At 35.0% G+C, this 18818-nt stretch overlaps 1 protein-coding gene across 2 annotated transcripts in view; it reads left to right on the top strand.

Annotated features, from left to right (window-relative positions):
• ASPM (assembly factor for spindle microtubules) overlaps positions 1-15643 on the top strand; it is a 53488-nt gene extending 37845 nt beyond the window's left edge. For both annotated transcript variants that reach the window (XM_039252692.1, XM_039252691.1), the window contains exons 19-28: positions 1931-2097; positions 3579-3675; positions 4778-4987; positions 6004-6153; positions 7037-7228; positions 7686-7878; positions 8026-8180; positions 9633-9809; positions 11210-11379; positions 15491-15643. In XM_039252692.1, the coding sequence (XP_039108623.1) occupies positions 1931-2097; positions 3579-3675; positions 4778-4987; positions 6004-6153; positions 7037-7228; positions 7686-7878; positions 8026-8180; positions 9633-9809; positions 11210-11379; positions 15491-15593 (1614 nt within the window). In that variant the 3' untranslated portion in view covers positions 15594-15643. The remainder of the gene's footprint in view (positions 1-1930; positions 2098-3578; positions 3676-4777; positions 4988-6003; positions 6154-7036; positions 7229-7685; positions 7879-8025; positions 8181-9632; positions 9810-11209; positions 11380-15490) is intronic.
• The last annotated feature ends 3175 nt before the right edge of the window (positions 15644-18818 follow it).

Below are 18818 nucleotides of genomic sequence, written 5' to 3'. Positions count from 1 at the left end.
TCCACCAAATTAAAAGAAGTTCTAGAAGAGTTTAAAAAAGAAGACCAGAATCATATTTTTATTTTTAAAATAATTGCTCTGGCAATAACGTGAAAGAGGGACTGGAAGGAGTGCAAGACTAGAAGCAGAGAGACCAGCCAGGAGGCTATTGGCAGTAGGTCGGGTGAAAGATAGTTTAGTGGTTGCAATGGGATTGCAAGGATTAGTTTGAGTGGAGGGCATAGTACTTGCATTACATAGATCGTAAACAAGCGTTTGTGTCATGCGCGTGGCTTAAGTAACTCAGCGATGTTACCATTCGCTGACATAGGGAGCAGAGAGGAGTAGATTGGAAGAGTGACAAGAAATATGGTTTGGGGACATGATGAAATTGAAGCATCTAGCAAGGCAATTGGCTCTGTTTGGAAAGTAGTACAGATTTTGGAATTTGACTTCTACATTAGTGGGGTACATATGATCGTTGAAGTCATGGGAGGAATAATGTAGAAAATGGGTAAAAGGAGGGCCTGCCCGGGACTCAAACACTGAAGAACATCAACATGTGAGAACATTGAGAGGAGAAGCCAACACATGGTAGTAAGAGGGAACAAGAAAACGGAAAGAATTGTGGTATCAAGAAACCGAGGACTGAGAGAAGAAGAAAAGAATGTTTAAATTCCAAATGGTGCCAAGAAGTAAGGGTTGAAATGTGTTAACTGGATGTATTAGGGTTATATTCAATTGAAATGACAAAAAAAGCCAAAATAATAATCTTAGGAAATTTTGACCAATTTTCTCATATGAAATTACATTTAAAAATTATATTTTACACATCTAGCTTTTAACATATACTCCATGGTCTCAAAGTTTAATGCGCATTGAAATATTTGGAATTTTTAGAAATACTGATGTCTGGCTCCCACGGTGAATACCTATATGTTGGTATTCAGGTTTGTTTACATAAAAGCCATATATAATGTACTCTGAGTAAGTTAAGGACATCAGAAGAGTAATTTTAACATTCATGTAGTTCTTGCCTGTCAGCTGAATTTGGAGCTTGATCCCCACGTAAGTTGGGGCTGCAGTATGTGTTGTAGGTGTTTGGAGTCAGACTTGGATTCAGATCTTGACTCTGTCACTTACTGGCTATGTGGTGTAACAAGTCTCTTCTTCCTCAACATCGATTTCTGTATTGTCAAATAGAGATCTTAATAATCATCTCATAAGATATTTGTAAAGAATAAATGAGATACCTCTTCCACTTATTACCTGCGCATCAACAAGTTACTCTGTTTCTTTGGGCCTTGCTTACTCATCTCTAAATTAGATAATAATATCATCTACCTGTGTTATTATAAGGATTTAACATTGCTTAGTACATTGCTAAGGGTTTAATAAGTTATAGCTGTCACTTAAACATGTAGTCAGTTGCAAGGTTGTAGAAATTGGGAAAACTCATAGTCCTCTGAAGTTGCCCTCAGGATTTTGCTGCAGCCTGGATACACACAAAACCCAGGATACATGTGAGGGAGATAGGGTGGGAGGTAGGAAAGATTCCTTCCCATGAAGTAGTCAGTGTGTTCCTTTGCTTTCTGTTCTTCCAAATGGATTGAGATAGTTAGGACAATGCATGTATATGGCTTCTCAGACATTATACATATATAAAATTTAGGAATATTTGTTAGGGTTATATTAGGCTTAGCAGTCAGCCAGCCAGGGTATGTGTGATAAAGCACATAGTAGGTGTTCACTATAGTAAGCTGCACTGTTTCAGCACCTCATCTGTGTCAGGAATGAATGAACCTAATAGAAGAGTCATCATATGACTATATTTCTGCAATTGATTTTTGTCTACTTAACCTTATATTAGCTGTCTTTAGTTTTGAATTTTTTCAGTTTACCAAAAAAAATACATCTCACTGCATATTTGTTATATTTATATATTTAATAGGCTGCATGGAGGAGCTATAAAGCCAGGAAGTATTTATGTAACGTGAAAGCTGCTTGCAAGATTCAATCCTGGTATAGGTCTTGGAAAGCACATAAAGAATATCTAGCTATACTAAAAGCTGTTAAAGTCATTCAAGGTTGTTTCTATACCAAACTGGAGAGAACAAGGTAATGTATCATAGCTGTGAGGCGGGAGGGGGGGTAGGGTGGGGGGTGGAAATGAGGGTATGTGTGTGTAGTAGCTAAGTCTTTATATAAAATAATACTGCTTATTGCTTTTTCTTTTAAATATTTGCTATACCTAACTTGTATGGTTTCTTTTGTCGGTGTTATCTCCGTTGATAAAACAAAATATATTTTTAAGACTCTGATTGTTTGAGATAGAGCCTTGATATAATTCAGCAAGAAATATTTACTTGATTGGGGTACATTGGGATGAGGGTAAGGATGGAGGGAAGTGAATAAAATAATCTACTAAAATCTTGGTTTCCTTATTAGTGTGTTGGTCCATTTTGTTTGTTGCTGTAGCTACTGGCAAAATTTGTCTTCTCACTCATTTTTCTTCTTTTTCTTTTTTCTTCTTCTTTTTCTTCATATTCGTCCCCCTACTATTTTACCTTAATGAAGACCTAATTACCAACTTATTTTTGTTCATTGAATTTTCCTATTCCTAGTTCATCTCTTTGAAACACATTTTCTGAAGCTCTTATCAGATTATCTATATTATTTTTTATTTCATGGTGTAACAATTTTTCCTCAGTTACCAGAATTGAATTATTAGCTCAGTGATCGTTTTAAAGATTGTTTTGGGAGAGCACACTAATGTCAGAAGAATTCCTTGATAAATCCATGGGTGAGAGCTCAGGGCTTACTATATAAAGATACAGTTGCTGCTATCAGCTATTAAGGACCAATAGCATCTAAGCTTCCTGTACCAAAATGTTGAAGTTTCTCATTGGCACTCAGCTTTATTTTCTAAGAAATGTGGCAACATGATGTAAGTTATCCATTCTTAATTTTTGTGTTACTGCTATGTTGACACCTAATGTTTAATCTCTGGCCCTTAGTTTTTAAGCTTTTCTCTAGTTCTCCTTACAGAACATTTCTTTTTAGATATTTGTACCATACCTGGCTTCCTTTTCAAATGAGTGTCCATTTCTCATTTTCCTGATGCTGTTGTAATCTCCCAAGTTCTCTTTGTTGACCTCCTCCTGTCTTCTCAAAGACTCACTTGCAATATGGACCCAGATTTTAGACTCTGCCATTACTGCTGCCAGCATCCCCTTTATCTAGGCTTTGTGTAGGTCTGGATAATTGTACTTCCTTTTCATCCTGTGTAGAGTTCTTTCTCATTCTAGAAATAATTACATTTCTTGCTACTGGAGCATTGCCAATCGCAAAACTTTGTTTTCCTTGTGTCAGTTCGTGTGTGTGTGGGTATGTGGCGGTGGGTGTGTGTGTGTGGTTGTAGGTGTGTGTGTAGAATTCTGATATCTAGAACTTAAGTATAAATTCTTTTCTACTTTCTTTTATTCTTTCAGTGCCTTTCTTATATTTTCTTTCTCTAGTATTAAGTAGTGGAGGGACCAATAAATATTTATTGAATAAATTAAAGAAATTTTAATTGCTTTCCAATAACTACTTTTTAGGTTTTTGAATATGAGAGCATCAACAATTATTATTCAGAGAAAATGGAGAGCCACGCTTTCTGGAAGAATAGCTCATGAGCACTTCTTAATGATAAAAGTAGGTGCAGCTCCAAAAAACAGCTCATTTGCAAAGAACTATTTTAGGAAAGAAAACAAAATGAATTCTTTTTTTGTTAGTTATACGTTTATTTTAAACATGCCATTGCAGTCAATTAAAAATTATATTAGCTCATAAAAATACTTTTTATTAATATGTTCATTTGTATATTTATATTTACAAAATATTCTGAAACCCAAGTTTGAAATAAATTTTAGAGTAAATAAGAGAGTCATAAGAGATATAGCACATTTTGCTTACTATAAGTCAAACACTTAATAAAAATTCTTTAAGCTACAACTGGTGATCTATCCAAACTATTTAACATCAAGGTTTTAGCATAGCTGCAGTACCTACAGTTTTTTACTAAAGAAAGCAAAATTAAAATTTTATTTGTAAATTTTAATATTCATGTAATATTGACTATTATATAGCTGTTATTATTAGGCCTACTAGTGTATATTTACTAATTTGATCCTCATAATAACCCTCTGACGTAGTTAGTATTAGTGTACTTATTTTACAAATGAGGAAACTGAGGTCTAGAGAGGGAAAGTGACTTGCCCAAGGTTGTCCAGCTCGTTGGTGGGGAATCTTTTTGTAAAACAAAAGTAGTCCCCGTTTTAATTTATATGCTTCTTCAGGTTTCTTAGAATTGGTTGTCAAGATGTTATATAATAAAGGAGTCTAAGATGTGCTGGTTCTGAGATGTAGTCTGTGGTTCTTAGAGCAACAGACAGCTTCCCTGATAGTTGTTTATAATGCCCATTCTGCTCTCTATATTGCTCGCACTTTTATTAAATGTTATTTGTCCTTCGGTAATATTAGTCCTTTTCTCCCTCACAATGAGAAGTATCAAGAAGATGAGAGGGAAAGAGCGCCAGATATCTATTGACCTTGGTTTGCACCTTCTTAAAAACTTAATTTTTAGCTGTAGAAATTACATACAGTCACCTTATATATGAAATATGACATTCCTAAGCGAAAAATGTAAAAAAATCATAATTACACCGTCTCATTTTTCATTGAGAAATTCGGAAACCTCCAGTGGGTTGAAATTATACTCCTTTCCATTAAGTCACTCACAAATTTTTCCTTGTAGAGACATCGAGCTGCTTGTTTGATTCAAGCAAATTTTAGAAGCTATAAAGGAAGGCAAGCCTTTCTTCGGCAGAAGTCTGCCGCTTTGACCATACAGAGATACGTACGAGCCAGGAAGGCTGGGAAGTGTGAACGGGTAAAATATGTTGAATTAAAACAATCTACAGTTGTTCTACAAGCACTGGTGCGCGGTTGGCTAGTGAGAAAAAGAGTAAGTATTTTTAAGTAGAATATCTCAGTCTTAAGAAATGAAAGTATTTGGTGTCAAACTGTGTTAAGAAATTGTATTGTTTTGGAGAAGACTTTCAAAATGAATACAGCCATAACTTGAATTTATTCAGCTCCTGCAGAGACCTGTAACAAGATCACTGGTTGCTGTAGATTTTTAGTCTACAAGCCCAGTTCTCATAGATGCTCACGAAAAATGCAAACTAAATTTTCCCTTGCAATGAATCTTGTAATGAATCTTAACAAAGGAACTGAAAGGATGAGGGAAGAGCTCCAAATGTGAAGGAGGTTGTTATTCAGGTAGCCTTTTGCTATCGCCCAGCAGCTCTGAGGTGTTGTTAGTGTACCTGTGATAACTGCCACATCTTCAGCGAGAGAGAATCCCTCCCCAGGAGTTCACGACGTTTTTGGCATCAGTGTGTGAAGCACAGGCAGAGACAAAATAATTAAATTTGAAGTTAAAAAAGAGAAATCTTTTATATTGGGGTCATTAAATATAAATTGCAAGTCTAAAGGCCACTATAGAGCGGTTTTGCCACCAGAGTCTTGTGTAAGATTTGTGCGAGACTGTCTGATAACTGGAGAAATCAATTCATAGAATTTTGTCTGACTTACTATCACTGTGTCCCAACAGTTCTGCTTAGAATACTGTAATTTTTTGACTTTAGTATTCATAGACTTCTCATATTATAGTTACTACATTGAAAGCTTTAATTAGCTGTTATTGTGTAGTCCAGTTAAATTAAATGCTATTCTTCAGTAAAGTCCCCAAAATATATAATGTTGCTTTTTATACTCTGAGTTAGGAGTTACACATTTGGAAATATTGTATAGCATAGGATTATAATCACTTTGAGCCACAATGCAAATAATTTTACTAATTAAAAGTTAATTTATCATTGCTAATTTATATAATTTGGTATTGAGGATATATAAAAATAAGCATTGATCGATTGTCTTAAGAGTCAAATGTTTGGTTAATTTTTTATTTCTCTTTAGATTTCAGAGCAGAGAACCAAAATTAGGCTTCTTCACTTTACAGCAGCTGCATATTATCACCTGTCTGCTCTTAGAATTCAAAGAGCATATAAACTTCACATGGTTATGAAGAATGCTAAAAAGCAGGTTAATTCAGTCATCTGTATTCAGGTTAGCTTTTCCTTTGCAGTAAGATTATGTGGTATAATTTTTGTTATAAATTTTTTATTTTAATAAATAATTTCCAAATACCTTATGCTAAGATCGTGTAATATTTAGCCTTTTGCTTTAGGATGACATATTTAGGATGGCTTGATGGGTTAGAAATAAGTTGATGCTTTATGGACAAGAATAAAGTTATGAATTATTTTCTGAAATAATTGTACTCATTTATACTTGCAGCAAAGTCTGAGGCTACCTGTTTTTCTACATTCTTGCCAACACAGCATTAAAAGACCCTGGGTTTTGCTGTTTTGATAAATGGCAAATTGTATCTCATTTTTGTTTTGGATTTCCTTTGATTGCAAGCAGTTCTAAAAATGTTTCACAGATTGATTATTCAAATTATTATCTGTGTATTGTGTGCTTTTTCTTAATGTATGTGTATATGTATTTTTTGTTTCGTTTTGTTTGTTTTCATATACTCTGCCCATTTCTCTCTTGGATGTTCTTTTTTTTATGATTTATAGATTTTATCTATTCTGGGGTAAAAACTCTGTATACATTAACTTATACTTACATATAAAATATTGAGTGAGAAAACAAACTGCAGAAGGACACATAGAGCTTGATAGATTTATATAAATTATGAAATGATGGCCATGTTTTACAGGGCTAAATTCACACCCTCCCCTGCCAGTAAGAGCTGGAGGATTTGTACCAGGTGGAATGGAAAAGTAATGCCACTGGGCAGGATTGACAGATATTTCCGTCTAATGTTCTATGTATTTCATTTATGCACGTGTATGTATGCGCATAATATGTATACATATTATGTATGTTATTTATTTTAAAAGCCTGAAGTAATAAAAAATATCTCTAATGTTTTAAACAGAGATGGTTTCGAACAAGATTACAGCAAAAGATGTTTGCTCAGAAATCTGATAGCATCATAAAGAGTCAGCATAAACTTCAAGAATGTATGAGCCAGCAAAATAGAGCTGCATCAGTAATACAGAAAGCAGTACGCCATTTTCTCCTCCGTAAAAAACAGGAAAAATTTAATAATGGAATCACTAAGATTCAGGTAACTGAAAATATTACAATGTTAGTTCCAGTCTTCGGTTTATAATTCACCTACATGATATCTAACATTCTAAAAACAGTCACATACATTTTTAAAAGCTGAGGTTCACCAATAGAATAACTCATAAATATGACATCATTGCCAAGCCCTTTATTTTCAGACTTTCCTAGAGACTTTTATGATTAAGACATGAAAAAAATACCTCAGCATTTTAAATAAATATCTTTGGTCAATGAGTGATGCTTCAGGTTATATACAGGAATATTACGTATTTTTTTCTTTCAGAAAAATTGGTTTTGCTCTTTATTAGAACCTGAATTGAGGTTTTATTTGCAAAGTATCTGATTATATCATATAAATTTACTGAAATTATTTGTTTTGTAGAAATAGATATTAGATATAAGTTCAAAACATCATGGATTGTGATCTTAAAATCACTGTGTTTTGTCTCTTTAAGGCATTATGGAGAGGATACTCTTGGAGGAAGAAAAATGATGGTACAAAAATTAAAGCTATACGACTAAGTCTTCAACTTGTTAATAAGGAGATTCGAGAAGAAAACAAACTCTACAGAAGAACCGCACTTGCACTTCATTATCTTTTGACATATAAGCACCTTTCTGCTATTCTTGAGGCGCTAAAGCACCTAGGTTAGTTTTTTTTAACAATATCTTATATGAGGTTAGAATGCATTTTTACCATTGAGTATATGCAAAGGGTGTTACGATACAATATTAGCTGAAACTTCATTTTGTTGCTGTGAATTTATCTCTTTTTCTTTTTCCCCCTCCTTTCAGAGGTGGTTACTAGATTGTCTCCACTTTGTTGTGAGAACATGGCCCAGAGTGGAGCAGTTTCTAAAATATTTGTTTTGATCCGAAGTTGCAATCGTAGTGTTCCTTGTATGGAAGTCATCAGATACGCCGTACAAGTCTTGCTTAATGTCGCTAAGGTAGTAACATTTTAATAATGTTCATTGGTCAAGAAATCTGACCCAGCAAATTAAGTTCATGCTTGCTCGCCACTAGAATTTAGATCACCAAGTTAGATTTAATTTATGTGCAAAAGTCTTAGGTGGGCGAAATGTTTAATCCATTAACCTAATTGTACATAGAAACATGAATTTTTTATGATTTTATTTCTTCTGTCTTTATGATGCTAATAACAATGATTACTGACATTTGTTGAGTACTTACTATGCTATTGTTTTTCATGCATCGTTTAATTTAGTTCTTACAATAGTTCTCTAAGGCAATTCCTATTATTTTCTTATTTTATAGAGAAGGAATAATAACCCTTATAGAAATTAAGCCTCCTGCCTAAGCTCCTGTGTGTGAGAAGTGGTAGCGCTGACTTCAGAGCCATTTTTGTCAACCTCTGGAACTGGTGTTCTTATTTTCTGCATTGTATCAAAACAGTAGAACTTCTTATAATCATGTCTGGCAAAACATGATTAATATATTGCTGCAAGTTAGTTACCTGTATGTCATACTCTATATAGGTATTAGAATTTAAGTTTTTTGGCTTTGGATGGGTAGCAGATATTTGTAGTAAACTATAAATGTATGCAATCAAAAGTATTGAGATGACAAATTTATCTTCCCCAGGCAACCTTCAGCTACAACTTAGAGCACTTTATCCAATATTTTCTTACTGAGAAGTAGTGGTTAAGAACACTTAACAGTGATGCCAATGTTCAAATCACAGCTCTGCAGCTTACTTTAGGTTACTTAGCCTCTCTGTGCTTCACGTTCTTTAACTGTTAAGTGGGTAAAGTAACAGTATCTACCTCATGTTATTGTGAGGATTGAGTCAATATATATACAGTGTGCTTCATACATAGAAGTGCCAAATAAATGTTAACTGCTAATATTGTTTTGTTGTTATCTTAGTATCCTTAACATTATTTGTTCCCAGGCAAATTTCAGTATGAATCTAGTGATACAATTAGATAATTGAGGCAGGGGAAATATCTCCTAAACTTACTAGTTTCAGATTTATTTTATTTTAAAGCAAGCTCACCTTCCTCTCAAGAAGCATGCAGTAGGGTAACTCCTTTATCAGTATTTTACCTTATGATTAACTATCACAGATAAGTTATCTTTTTCCTAAGAGGCTCTAACTAAAATTGTCTTATTTTTAAGTTTGCTTTTATTTACTTCAAGGTGTTCATGTTCAGAGATTCTAGATTTGATTCCCATTTTGTGGAGCTTTAGGTGAAGAGAAAAATTAAAATGCAGATATGCATATAAAATGGATCCAGAAATGATAGTAGTTTCGTAAAATCCCTTGCACTGGCTGTAGATAGTCCAAACAGTTGGCTTGGGCTATTCTTTCTGCTTGGGCTATTTCTAAGAGTATATGCGTTTATTATAACTTTTGCTTTCATTCTGTTCTCTTCAAGTATGAAAAAACCACTGCGGCAGTTTACAATGTAGAAAATTACATAGACACACTACTGGACCTTTTACAAATGTACCGAGAAAAGCCCGGTGACAAAGTTGCAGACAAGGGTGGGAGCATTTTTACAAAAACTTGCTGTTTGTTAGCTATTTTATTGAAGACAACAAATCGAGCCTCTGTAAGTATTAGTTATCTTTCTTTCAGGTTATCTGTCTAGGTTTTCAGGTCTAAGACTTACACTTTTCCTTCAGCATTATCGTAATTTTTAAATTAAGTTTATTTAGGGGCGCCAGGGTGGCTTAGTCGGTTAAGAGTCCGACTTTCACTTAGGTCATGATCTCGCGGTTTGTGGGTTCGAGCCCCACGTCGGGCTCTGTGCTGACTGCCAGCTCAGAGCCTGGAGCCTGTTTCAGTCTGTGACTCCCTCTCTCTCTGACCCTCCCCTGCTCACGCTGTCTCTCTCTCTCTCTCTACTAGAAATAAATTTAAAAAAATAATAAATAAATAAATTAAGTTTATTTATTTATTTTGAGAGAGAAAGTAGGTTGGGGAGGGGCAGAGAGAGAGAATCCAAAGGAGGCCCTGCACCATCAGTGCAGAACCTGACATGGGACTTGAACTCAAGAACTGTGAGATCATGACCTGAGCCAAAGTCAGATACTTAACTGACTGAGCCACCCAGGCACTCCAGTAATTACCAAATTTAAATAGGGTTTTGTATGTATATGTTCAAACCTGCCTTTTTTGTTGACATAGGAGGTGTTTCTAACATATTAAAGAAACTAAATTTCAAAAATAAAATTTATTATGGTTATAGAAGTAGCCATTTCCCATTTACTTGAGGACAGGGGCAAATTATCTTATAAGGTAGAAAGCCACATGTATGTGGCATCACAGCCTCCTGTTGTAACCATAAATACATTCCATGTGTTTCCATGGTGAGGCCTCTCTAGGTGTTACAGTCAGCAGAGAGTAGCCTGGAGGCTGTCTAGGATTCTGGCCTTCATCCTGAGAACAGAACAGCTGAAAGATTTTATGTAAGGAAGTTTGCTCCAGTTTGAGTTCTATATGACTTTGGCTACTGATTGAAGAATAGATTTGGGAAAGTGTGGATGTAGGGAGACCAATGTGGATGTAGGGAAAGCATTCAGGAAGGAGGGAAATACAGATACGTAGCTGTCTGGGTAAGAAATTGTACTTGACCTAGGGTTGTATTAGTGACAGATAAGTGAATAACTTTGGAAACTTAGAAGAGAGAAAATTCACAGGACTTGGTAACTGCATATAACACATATATTGACTATAATATTTACCTTTTTATTCAGCATGGAGTTAAGTGAAATTTTTAAATATTTGGCTTTTTTTGTAATTATCTTACAAATTAGTTCATATATATATATACGTATATATATATATATATATAAAACAAACCAATCTAACTGCTAAACTTGGAAAGAATGGCTTTTGGTTTTGTTAAATGCTCCTAAGTTTACACTATAGTGGTTATTATGGTTGATTTTACTAGCATAGAAGAGATACAAAATTTTTATTAGTTTTAATATACATTTTCTTTTTTAGGATGTTCGAAGTAGGTCCAAGGTTGTTGACCGTATTTATAGCCTCTACAAACTTACAGCTCGTAAACATAAAATGAATACTGAAAGAATACTTTATAACCAAAAGAAGAATTCTTCTATAAGTATTCCATTTATTCCTGAAACACCTGTAAGAACCAGAATAGTTTCAAGGTAAGCAATAGATGTGCTCTACAGTTTTGTGTCACCATTCATTCATTCTTTCATTCATTCAGTAAACATTTACTGAATATGTACTATACAGCAAGATACAGTGTTTGACAGTCAAGAAACAACATGTGAGTAAGAATAGAATCCTTGGTAAATCTAAAGTAGACAATCTCAGTAAATAATGAAGCAATAACACTGTGGCGTTGGTTATTTTATAGTCATTCAATAAATTCCTTGTATTAAATAGTTAAGTGCTAAGTCTGAAATTAGCTTTTTAAAAGCTTTGCCATATAGACTTTTTTCTCTGGCACATAGGACAAACTATACTGCTTGAAAGCTACCAAAAATCCCTCTTGACCAAAATATCAACTTCCAACGCCTCCCATAATCATCCTGGTACTTGAAATTTCTCCTTCCAGAGAAGTTCTTTATGAGACCTTGTATGAATTTCCTAGAGTTGCTGTAACAAATAACCAGAAACTCAGTTATTTATTCTCTGACAGTTCTTGAAACCAGAAGTTCAAAATCAGGGTGTCAGCAAGGCCTCACTTTCTCTGAGGGCTCTGTGGCAGAATCCTTCCTTGACTCTTGCAGCTTCTCTAACTAGGTGTTCTTTGCTTGTTGCCATGTAACTTCATTCTCTGCCTGTGTCTTCACATGGGCCTCTCTTCCTTCTCCCTCCTCTGTGTCTCTTAAAAGGGCATATTGGATTTAGGGCCAGTTCCAACAATACAGGATGATCTTATCCTAAGATCCTTTGGTTACATATTATCTACAGAAACCCCTTTTCAGAATAAGGTAACATTTATAGACACTAAGGATTTGGAGGTGGATTTTTTTTTCTTTAAAAAATTTTTTTAACATTTACTTATTTTTGAGAGACAGAGTGTGAGTAGGGGAAGCGCAGAGAGAGAGGAAAACACAGAATGCAAAGCAATCTCCAGGCTCTGAGCCCAGAGCCCGATGCGGGGCTCAAACCCACAAACTATGAGATCATGACCTGAGCTGAAGTCGGACACTTAACCCACTGAGCCACCCAGGCGCCCCTGCATGTGGATTTTTGGTGGGGCGGCCATCATTTAGCCAATAGCTGATCTGTAGAAATAATAGTAGTTTAACTAGTTTAAGACATGTAACTTTAAATGGGTATTACCTTACCTGGCTAACTAGGTAGACACCTCCATCAGTGCAGAGAGTAAGAAGGGTATGGAGCTGAACCCTGTGTTTAAGACGCTAGACTTGTGATTATTGTACAGCATGGAGCTACATAGCTCAGGAGAATGACAGTAAATAAACAAATTAAGTAACAACAATTATGGTCACTGTTAGGATAGAGGACCTGCTAAAATAGCATGACTGGGAAATTGTCTCTGGGATATAATTATAAGAAGTAAAAGTAAGAAAGGACAGAAGATAGAGTGGGAAGGGTCGTTGAATCATGGGTTTTGTTTTGGGTAAGCCTGGAGTGTCTATGACAAATTAGAGGAAAGGAAAAACAAGCCATTAGGAACTCAGGTCTGTGATTCGGGGCAGAAGAATCAGTCTAGTGATTTAAATTAGGTAATTATTAGATTCAGGAATCATTAAGTAGCATTCAAGGCCATCGTAATGAAAGTGGTCACCTCAGGGGAAGAGAATACCTAGAAAAGAAAGTCCCAAACTGAACCTCAGGGTAACCCCAGTCTCTCCAAAACTCAGACAAGAGAAAGAACTGGCCAACAGCTCTGGACAGGAATTGTTGATTGGATAGATGCTGTCCCAGGGAGACGGCCACATCAGCTGTGCAGCATGCTGCTAAGAGGCTGTTAGATGAGGTGTGAAACGTGCCCCTTGGACTCAACAAGATGGAAGCCAGTGGTGAGGCAGTGACACAGAGTAAGGAGGGCTGGAAACAAGTGCAGAACATCAGATGAAAAATTCATGCGTCTATGAGGAAACTAAAGAAAAAACTCTTTGCGTATCCTTGAAGGATGTTAGAGAAACAGCTTACGATGTTTACTATGAGTAAAAGGAATGAGTCAAGTCTTTCCCATTTTTCTTTTTCCCTCTTTTAAAATGTTTTAAAATGTTTATTCTTAAGAGAGAGAGACAGAAACAGAGCCTGAATGTGGGAGGGACAGAGAGAGAGGGAGACACAGAATCCAATGCAGGCTCCAGGCTCTGAGCTGTCAGCACAGAGCCCAACGTAGAGCTTGAACCCATGAACTGTGAGATCATGACCTGAGCCTTAGCCGAGTGCTTAACCGACTGAGCCACCCAGGTGCCCCTTTCCCATTTTTCTTATACGTACTGTGTATGAACTAAATTAACTCATGATGTTTAATTTCCTTCCTTCCTCCCTCCCCGCCAGGCATAAATCCTACAGTGTTGACAATTCACTATTTTTTGACCTCAGTTACATAGCTGTTAGCTTCATAATTACTCATAATTATAAGCTATGTTATAGTTGCAAATTGGAATTATGCTTGCATATTTTACATTATAACATAAAAATTGCACTTGCTTGAAACTTACTGATGAGGATCATTTCTACATATGATTTCTACTTAAGGAATTGGTAAATTTTAATAGTAATTATGTTTTTAAAACTATACTTAACATGAATGAGTAGCTAGCTTCCCCTTTTTTTTTGTCAGTATAGTCACTTTTTTAGGTAACATTTACCAGCAATGTATACATGCACCCTTTATATATGTATTTAATCAATGAGTTTTGACAAACGTGTATAGTTGTGAAACTACTACCAACTAAGATAAAATATTTCCATCACACCAATTACCTTGTGCCCCTTTGCAATCAGTTGTCTCCTTTTAACCCCTAGATTCAGGCAACTACTGATCTTATTTCAGTATTTTTAGTTTTGCCTTTTTTACATGGTTACACAAATGGAATCATACAGCACATAGCTCTTTGTGGCTGGATTCTTTTTTTGGCTTACTGTTTTTGAGGTTTATTTATATTGATGCATGAATTAAAATTTCATTCCCTTTTATCACAGAGTACTATTCCATTGTATGGCTATACCACACTTTGACCACTTACCAATTGATAGATATTTGGATTTTTTAACAGGAAAGAATAGATGGAAATGTACATCATAGGAGGGATTTATGTGAGAAAGATGTATGAGCTCTCATCTGATGGATGCTGGTTTCTTAATGAAGTATGAGATTATAAACATTAGCTCAAAAGCAAACTAAGGAGGGTATGGAAGGGACATTTGAAAAGAAGAATGGAGTAAAATGGTTATGTTAGAGAAAGAGGAAGCATACTAGACAATTTCAAGCACCCATTTAGATTTGTAATTATTGACATAAAATCAGTCAACCTGCTTCTGCAATTTTTCTTTTCTTCCTGTTCAGCTATACAGGAATGGAGAGGGCAGATATTTGGATTCAATTTGGAATCCAAATGGAACTTTCCATTTGAATCTACTGGAGAAACAATAGCATTAATGAAATTTGTTAAGGGGGTTATATTGATGGACTTGAGCTAGACAAGGAGGAAAGTGAGATCAGCATTCTGTTGATGGATGATGGGTACCTGTTGAGGTCAGTGAATTACAGAACTTAGTAGGGTAGAAGAATATGTGCACTAGACGTATTATCAAATGACATGGATAGATCAGAAGTGGTGGTGGGACAATGGCAGTCTCAGATTGAGATGTCCGTGGTGGGGTACTTTCTGGTGATGATGAAGGCTATCACGTGATCATGTAGAAAGGGGTTGGTTGACGTCGAGCAGAAGGGAAGAGGGCAAAGATTGACAGATGAGATTGTTGGCTTTTGGGCTGCATAGATATTAATGTTACTGAGAATGGTGGCAAGAGTTGAAAAAAGACCAAGAACCAAGTTTACAAAGAACAAAACACTGGAGGTTGACAGATGACCCAGAGAAGTGGTGCCCTAAACAGCATAAGCTTCAAAGGAGGAAGAATGACAAGATAAAGCCTGAAAATAGGAAACAGAAATAATATGAAGCCCTCTCACCTGTTTGAGAGGGTTATAAGGGAAGTGATGTCCTCAGGAGTAGCCACATCTTAGTTAAGACAAAACAGTTAAAGTAACTCTTTGAAGAGAACTTTGTTAATGCAAGATTTTTATTCTTTTCATAGACTTAAACCAGATTGGGTTTTGAGAAGAGATAACATGGAAGAAATCACAAATTCCCTACAAGCTATTCAAATGGTGATGGACACGCTTGGCATTCCTTACTAGTAAATATAAACATTTTCAGTATGTACAGTAAAAAGAACTATTAAAGCTAATCATGAATGTGTAAAGTGTTTTGGCTTTCTTTTGTACAACTTCTAAAATCTAATTTTGTATTAAAATAAATATGTATATACATAACAATAACTAAACTGTTGTTTCTTTTATTATTTTGTGGCTTTATGATTGTAAGAAACCGCTATCTCATGAAATGATTATAATACTGTTATTCATGTCTGTTATCTTAAAATATTATATTAGTCTGAATATAATCATATTCCAGAAGGGAAAAGAATAGCTTTATTACTCTCACTTTATAGATTAATTGAAGCATTTTTCTAAAACAAGTTTTGAAAAGATGAGATTCTTTCAACACATTTAGAAGTGACAAGGGGATAAAATAACCTCACAAATGTCCTAGACAACATCCCCATTTGTATCCTTGACTGGACCATCCAGACAGGCAAGTGAGCTGCTTTAGAGAAATTAAACTCCACCTGCTCCTTTATTACTAAAAACCCTTAACTTTGAACTGATTGGAGTTATAATTTGACCTGGAAAGAGCACAGTGTTGATTATAAGAGAAACTTGTCACCTAGTCATGTACACTGACCTGATAATGATTAGGTGTTAAAACCCAACTTGTTATTTTCAACAGTTTTGGTCACTATTACCAATACCAACCCAGTGTGGTTTCAGGGCAATAAAAGCCTAACTCCAGTGGCTGTTTGAAATCTGATAGTATCGCAAAACTATCATAAGCCATAAAAGTTTTTATTTTTAAATGAATCAGTAGTAGCTAAAAATGCAGAGACCCCTTAACTACTTAGTTTTCTAATTTGTTAGAATAAGGATTAAGCCTAATTAATTTGAAACTGGCTGAGATTTGGTTAGGATAGCTCTGAAGACCATTGTGGTATATCAAAGAATATATTGAAGTTAACTCTAGAATTTGTGGTATTTCTTTGCCATTGTTTTTCTTCTAGTAAAGTGTTCTAGGAATTCTTAATATTTTTCAAACATGATTTTTTTGATTTTCCCAAATGCTTTGTTTTTTTCCCTTCATTTAAAAGAATTGTAGTATAAGAAACCTATTTACCTTAGTAAATGATACTGCTAGGATATAATGTTTATTGGTATTAATTTCCATTTTAACCAAAAAGTATTTGCATCAGAAATATTTCTATGAAGTTATACATGTAAGATGACTTCCACATGTTAAAAAATTTCCTATTGTTGGAATTCAGACTAATTTTTAAAAATTTTATATAATATCCTATATTTACATGAAGAACATTCTTCCCAAATTTATATGGGAAGCATCCTACTTCCACTCAGGTCATGATCTCACAGTTCATGAATTCAAGTCCCAAGTTGGGCTCTGTGCTGACAGCTCAGAGCCCGGAGCCTGCTTCGGATTCTCCCTCTCTCTCTGCTCCTACTCTGCTCATGCTCTGTCTCTGTCTCAAAATTAAATAAACATTAAAAAAATTTTTTTAAGCTAAAAGGCTTGTGTATCTGTGTTGTACGTCTGTATGTATATATTGGTGGTTGGAAGGACTGGTTGAGAATTAATTAAACCTTTTTACTTTAGAAGTAGCTATTTTCTACAGAGATATTACATTAAGTAAATAGGGAAAATAAATGTATGCCCTGCATTCTAATTTAATTTTACATGAATTTTTTAATGGTGAAGTTACGTGAATTTCGAATTAACCTTCTTATCTGTAATTAACAAAAATGTCCAGTAGATGTCATTACAATCATACAGTGTCATTTTTAATTTAGTTTCAAATGATACATAAATATATAGTTACATAGCTGTGATTTTTTGCAAATAAAATCCATTCTTTTAGATCCTTGGAAATTTTACCTATATGTCCCTAACAGAGTTTGTTATTCCTACTGTATTTGATTTCATGCATGAGAGGAGTAAATTCACAGTATGTATTCTGTATTCAGAATTGTTGAATTTTTCTCAATAGGTAGGTGATTTTTCCCCACAGTTATTATCTTTATAGCTTCTAATTTTTGCTTAGTAATGAAAGCCTCGTACAATTAAAAATCTTTACTGATTAACAAAATACTATTTTTTGGATTTTTGCTTTTAGCTAAATATTGCTAATAGGTTTGCTTGTTTTATTTTTTTAAGTAAACTCTACTCTCAACATGATTAGAGGGGCTTGAACTCATGGACCCAAGTTCAAGAGTGATATGCTCTACTGACTGAGCCAGCCAAGTGTCCATCTACTAGGCTTGCTTTTTAATTTGTATATTGTTCAAATAGTCATTGATTCTTGGTGTAAAGAAAGAGTGATAATCTAATATCTTTCTGTTTTCAACAAAGAGGGAGAAACTTTTTTCCAGTAAAAAAAACTTTGCTTATAACTTCTTTATCAGAATTTAAAATAATGGAGAGAAATATTTATTTACAGTTTATATTTGAGAGCATATGTGTTTGTGTGTATAAAAATTTCCAGCCCATGTACAGCAAGAAGGAAATATTCTAAAAACTTAATTATTTCAAGAAATGTTTATGGAGGGTCACTTAAAGTAGCTTCTGAAGCTTGTATGAATTTCAGAAACAGGTTAGAGAATAGTTTTAGTCTGTGAATAATATTGCATTATTACTGTAGATAACTTTTTTATTTGTAATAGTGGTTTTTTTTTTTTAAATGTTTTATTTATTTCTAGGAGAGAGAGACAGTGTGAGCAGGGGAGGGTCAGAGAGAGAGGGAGTCACAGACTGAAACAGGCTTCAGGCTCTGAGCTGGCAGTCAGCAGAGAGCCCGACGCGGGGCTCGAACCCACGAACCGCGAGATCATGACCTAAGCGAAAGTCGGAAAGTCGGACGCTTAACCGACTAAGCCACCCAGGCACCCCGTGTAATAGTGGTTTTTTAATTATGATCTAAATGAGAAAAAAAGGAAATTTGATCTTAACTTTGCCCTTGCTTTGCCAAACCATCATTAAGTTTCATACCTGCCAAACATTGTTGGAATATTGAACATAAATTCTTCTTGCTGTCAGTCTTTGCGATGGATCTTTATCAAGGTAAGTTAAAAGAGTAGTCCAATAACATATTTACTTCACAGTGTTACTGACAAGGGGTTCACAGTGTTGCCCAGTGTCTTCCTTCTATTCTTACTTCCTCTTTGAGGCTATCTAAATTCCAGGGACTCCTAATGGCTCATTCTGTTAAGTGTCCAACTCTTGATTTCAGCTCAGGT

Source organism: Hyaena hyaena, unplaced genomic scaffold, assembly GCF_003009895.1.
Source record: "Hyaena hyaena isolate Hyena2069 unplaced genomic scaffold, ASM300989v1 scaffold_429, whole genome shotgun sequence".
In the NCBI taxonomy this organism is placed as follows: Eukaryota; Metazoa; Chordata; class Mammalia; order Carnivora; family Hyaenidae; genus Hyaena; species Hyaena hyaena.
This window is presented reverse-complemented; position numbering and strand designations above follow the sequence as displayed.